This window comes from Crinia signifera, chromosome 7 (assembly GCF_055691185.1).
Source record: "Crinia signifera chromosome 7, ASM5569118v1, whole genome shotgun sequence".
NCBI classification, from domain to species: Eukaryota; Metazoa; Chordata; class Amphibia; order Anura; family Myobatrachidae; genus Crinia; species Crinia signifera.
This window is the reverse complement of record NC_139223.1, coordinates 12,917,859-12,923,858: the sequence shown is the minus strand read 5'-3', so window position 1 is coordinate 12,923,858 and position 6,000 is coordinate 12,917,859. Positions and strand designations below refer to the sequence as shown.

At 45.6% G+C, this 6,000-nt stretch overlaps 1 protein-coding gene across 2 annotated transcripts in view; it reads right to left on the bottom strand.

Moving 5' to 3' along the window:
* LOC146019778 (guanylate-binding protein 7-like) overlaps positions 1 to 6,000 on the bottom strand; it is an 89,027-nt gene that overhangs the window by 48,491 nt on the left and 34,536 nt on the right. Inside the window, exon 4 of one of the 2 annotated variants that reach the window (XM_083152330.1) lies at positions 3,377 to 3,535. The exons of the other annotated variant lie outside the window; for it this stretch is intronic. Within the exon in view, the coding sequence (XP_083008456.1) occupies positions 3,377 to 3,535 (159 nt within the window). The remainder of the gene's footprint in view (positions 1 to 3,376; positions 3,536 to 6,000) is intronic. 2 annotated transcript variants of the gene reach the window in all.

Sequence of the window (6,000 nt, the reverse complement as noted above, 5' to 3'; positions counted from 1 at the left end):
ACTGCCTGCACTCTGCAGCCTGCACGGATCTGACTGATCCGTGCAGACTGCTAGAAATAATTTGTATTAGCAGCCGTATATACGGCCGCTAATACGGATGGTTACACCATCGGAGGGTTACAAAGCAGTCGTATCTGACTGCTTTGTAATTTCCCCTCCGGAACACGACTTTGCATACGACTAAAACAGTCGTATGCAACCGTAGGGGAAATACCAATACGAAAAACTAGGTTTTTCATATTGGTAAATGTCCCCCAAAATGTCTGTTACTCAAAAAATCCCACTTTTACTTTAGTATCAAAACACCCCAGTGATAATGCATATCATTTCCCTGCCCATGGAAGCCAGTGTAAACACTGCATTGCAGACACATTAACCCCTACTGACCACCACTGCTACAGCTTATCCGTATATCTGTGCCAGGGACACAACACTCAAGCTGTCTGCCCTGTGCCCATCAGTTCAAAATATACCTTTTTTCATTGGTAAAAATGTCATAATCATTACGTGCATGGGAGAATGTTGAAGCAGTTCTAGTGTTATGCAAAGTATTGTTACCGTGCTCAGGGCCGGTGCAAGGCACCGGAGCGCCCCAGGCGAGTCGGGGTGGGGGCGCCCCGGTGCCGGGGGGGGTGTACCTGTCCTGCGGCTGCGTATATAAAGCTTGCGGCAGCGGCAGCGGGGGGTCCCTGCAGTCAGGAAATAACGAGCGATATCCGCTTGGCTACGCGGAAGCGCTTCTGTTGTGAAAACACTGGCCGCACGGCGGATGCTGATTGGCTGAATCTCAGCCAATCAGCGTGCGGCCAGTGTTTCCACAACAGAAGCGCTTCTGCTTAGCCAGGCAGATAGCGCTCGTTATTTCTTGACTGCAGGGACCCACCGCTGCCGCCGCCGCAAGCTTTATATACACAGCCGCAGGACAGGTACCCCCGCGGCACGGGGGGGGGGGGCGAAATGCCACCCTCCAGTGGCCGGCGCCCTAGGCAAATGCCTAGATTTGCCTAGTGGTGGCGCCGGCCCTGACCGTGCTGCAAACTTCCTGAGTTATGTTGATTAATTGCAGTAGAGGAATCTAATGTGACCTACATCTGGGAGCTCACTCCACTGGCAAAAGCTAGCAGCCGGCCAGGGAGCGGGAGGGAGGAGATAGCGTGTTTGTCCTGTCTGACAGTAGGTGCTTTATAGCCTGGGGGGGGATTGCCCCATTCGCCCCCCCCTCTGAATCCGTGCCTACCCCCACCTTCCCAACAATCCTGAATCACCCCCTTTGTTCTGACCTCTAAAAATCGTTCTCATCTGAACTCATTGTGAGTGAACGTACGACAGTTTACACACAAGGGGTGTACACACGGGGCAATTTTGCTTGCGATTCGATCCCTGATTGAATTGGGATCGAATCGAATGGTACACAAAATGCTTTCGATTTGGACTATATAGTCTTTCCTGCATATAAAGAGAATGGTGGTGGAGTGCTTGATTTTACTGCTTTAGCCGTATAAAAACAATAAAATGATCAATTGGGTATCACATAAAATGATATAATTCAATCACTAAATATACATATAAAACGTATCTTTGAACATAATGCAGAAAATTACAGAAAAAATATAAATATGCACTCAATAATATATTTATATATTATATATATATATTATATTTATATATTTATACTTATAGTATGTCCCACTTGTTTCTATTATTACTCTCCTGTGTTAATTAAGCATGGTCTCCCTCTTTAGTATCCATAATTTAACTGGAATGATGTGTGTCCATATACCTGGCTGGATGCTTTCTGTATTTCTCCAGTTCGTGAGAGATTCTCACATTCCGGATAGGCTCCAAGATTGAGCAGGTGGTGGTATCCCAGTAAGCAGATGCTGCAAGTTATTAGGATCCAAGATGGCAAAAGGGAGAGGATAGTTGGTCCAAGTGAGACAGCAACAGCTGTGTGGCCTAGCCTGACGCGTTTCGTCGTCCTCAGACAACTTTATCAAAGGTCTTGCCTGCATAGTCTACTGTATTTTGCTGTTCAATTTACACTAAACGGGACCACGCATAGGGATCAAATGAGGCTGAAATCCGTTCGCTGTCAATTTCGATTTGATTTTGACTATATAGTCAAAATTGGACACAAAATCTCACCGTGTGTACACAGCATTAAAGGACACGTAATCCGGGTGGGAGGGAGGGAGCATGTAAGTACTGCCACAGTACAGTACAGTATAGCGGGTCAAGGCAGAATACGTCCCAGGTGGAGCACAAGTTACATGTGTGACCGCTGATCATTATAATCATCAGAGGGATTGGATTGGCCCAACGCATATAGATCCCTCCCACAAATGATAATGTAACAGTAACATCGATGCTGCAGTCCACAGCAATCACATTGTGACAGTGGGAATAGCTATCAACCCACAGCAATAGAACATGTTATGAATGTAATGACTGTCACTAGTATCTGATCACTGCATCTTTACATGTTTCTGCACATGGCGGCTGTCACTTCAGCAATCTACAGATATCAGAGCTTATGTACTTAAGAGAAATCCCCCATTCTGTATTTATGTGCTGCATGATTTACTGGTTGACCAGGGTCTTAGGAGGTCATTCTGGTTGGCTCGCTAAGCAGCGGTAATTCACTTCTTAGTGAATGTACGTACAGCACTGCAAATGGATGATTTGCATATACATCCATTTGCAGGTCAGTGTGCGGGCCTGACATCATTCGATGGTCGCCGATCATCGAATGATTTCTACAGTGCTCACAAATCTGTCCCAAATCAGTCTCTGCTGACTAAGACTTGTGGCGTCCTGCTCCGAGAACTGGGCAGGCATCTGATGTCCGGTAACATAAACCGTCCGCCCCAGGAAGCCAGGTGCCCATCCGTGTTTGCATGCGAATGCCCCCTGTCCGCCTCCAACCCCTTCCCCCTTAGGCAAGTCTATGACTATGCAAGTCTCCAAACTCCAACACATTGCAGGCCTGCACATGGTCCAGGACCTAATCCAATTATTTCTGGTCAATGTGATAGCCAAAACCAGTGCTTGTGGGTGCCATTCATAACACATGCACAAAGAGAAGGGCATACCGTGTACACAACCATAACTGGCCCTAAGGGTGACACAATTTACCTAAAATATTTAGAGGTACCATATGATACTCCATGATTCAAGAAAAAAATGGAAACCACTGTCTTAGGGATTCAAGCCATACCCTCACCCCATACAATGATCCAAATCTTACCCCCTTACCAATTTTAAACCCCTCACCCCGTAAAATGTTCCCAATCTTATCCTTGTCTAGAGAAGGAGAGAAGTGAGTCAGAGACGGAGGATAGGGAGGAGGTGTCAATAGCCTTAATGTTACACTTACTGATTGTAGTCTCAGGAGGTGGAGAAGGAGAAGCAGGAAGAGATAAGTTAAAAGACAGCAGGTGATGGTTAGAGAGTGGAAATTTGGAGATGGAGAAATCAAGAATATCACAGCGATAGGTGAAGATCAGATGAAGAGAGCTTCCATTCAGGAGGTCATCTGTGAGAGGCCAAGTGAAGAAGTGAGGTTAAGTTTAGAGGCAGGATTTTAAATACCTACTTAAATCCTTTTTTCGGAGTCCATAAGGGATACTGGGGACATTTAATGAAGGGGTATAGATAGAGTGCAAAGGAGCCAGTGCACATAAAAATTCAAAAAGGGTGTGCTGGCTCTTCCCCTCTCTGCCCGCTCCCACAGCTCAGTATACAGTAGGTAAAACTGCCCGAAGGAGGAAGACTTACTTGAGGGAAGGAAACTTAAGATACAAGTGGTAAGACAAATGAACCAACACACCATTCATAACAAAAAGCAATAAACTGTTGTAATAACAACTTGCAAGACAAGTCACAACTCGACCTGCAGAATGGTGAACCAATGAGGAGGGTGCCCAGTATCCCTTATGGACTCCAAGAAAAGGATTTACCGGTAGGTATTTAAAATCCTACTCTCTCTATCGACCATAAGGTTTACTGGGGATTCACTTAATACGATGGGAATGTGCCAAAGCTTCCAGAATGGGTGGGAACGTGGTGAGCCAGTTGCAGCAGCACCTGCCCAAACTGGGTATCCTCTTTGGCCAGGGTATCAATCCTATAGAACTTAAAAAACTTCTTCCCAGTAGCAGCTTGGCATAGTTGCATGGCCGAGACTCCATGGGCAGCTGCCCAGGAGGAGCCCACAGATATTGTTGAGTGGGCCTTAACAGACGGTGCTGCCGATTAATAAGCTTCCTGAATAGTCAGTCATATCCAGTGAGCAACTGACAACCCTTCTTGTGAGCGTCATAAAACACAAAAAGAGTCAGACTTCCTAATTCCAGCCATACTTTTAAGATAGATCTTCAAAGCACTTACAACATCCAAAGATTTAGGAAGGTCAGAGAACCCAGACCAAGCTGGAACCACAATTGGCTGGTTAAGGTGAAATGCCGAAATCACCTTCATCAGAAACTGCGGACGAGTCCTGAGCTCTGCCATGTCCTCATAGAAATTTAAAAAGAGGCTTTTACATGACAACACCCATAATTCAGAGGCATGCCTAGCTGAGACTAAGGCCACAAGCATGACAGCTTTCCACTTAAGGAATTTATCTTCCACAGAGTCCAATGGTTCAAATCAGGAAGACTACAAAAAGGTAAAAACTACCGCCAGGTCCCACAAAGCCATGGGTGGTTGGAAAGGAGGCTGGGTGTGCAGAACTCCTTGTATAAACAGCTGAACCTCCGGTAACAGAGCCAATTTTCTCTGAAAGAAGATAGATAAGGCCAATATCTGCACCTTGATGGAGCCTAAACGTAGACCCATATCTACCCCAGCCTGCAAAAATAGTGGGAACCGACCCAGTCAGAAAACCATAGGAGAACAGTGTCTTCCTTTACACCAAGACACATATCTGTTCCAAATCCGATGATAGTGTTTTGATGTCATGGTTCCTAGCATGAATCATGGTTGAGACAACGTTGCCCAGAATACCCTTCCTGGCTAAAATCAGTCGTTCAACCTCCAAGCCAACAAATGATGCCATCATAAGTCCAGATAAATGAATGGCCCCTACTGAAGAAGATCCTTCTCAGCGGACAAGGCACCTAACGCTTCTTGTTGAGCCGGGATGCCTTCAGATCTATGTCTGGACAGGCCCACCGGTCTGTGATCAGCTGAAACACTTGTGGATGGAGACTGTACTCCCCCCCCCCCCCCCCCCCGGGTGCAGGTCATGGTGACTGAGGAAGTCTAGCTCCCAGTTTTCCATGCCTGGAATGTAAAGGGCCAATATGGCCCTTGCATACTTCTCTGCCCATAGGAGAATCCTGGAGACCTCCCTCATGCAGGCTCTGCTTTTTGCTTCTCCCTGATGGTCCACCTATGCTAGAGCCGTAGCATTGTTGGACTGCACCTGAACTGCCTGATTTCGGAGCAGATGAGCTGCCTGGATAGAGCCTCATAAATTGCCCAGAGTTTCAAGATGTTTTTGGAAGAAGAGACATGTGGCTTGACTACAGCATACATACTGTGCACCTCATACACACATACATACATACTGTACAGCTCATACATACACATACTGTGTAGCTCATACATACATACATACATACATACATACATACTGTACAGCTCATACATACTGTGCACCTCATACATACACACATACATACATACATACATACATACATACATACATACTGTACAGCTCATACATACACATACTGTGTAGCTCATACATACATGCATACATACATACATACTGTACAGCTCATACATACTGTGCACCTCATACATACATACATACTGTACAGCTCATACATGCACATACTGTGTAGCTCATACATACATGCATACATACTGTACAGCTCATACATACATACTGTGCAGCTCATACATACATACATACATACATACATACATACAGACTGTGCTGCTCTCATACGTACATGTATACCATGCATCTCTCATACATACATACATACA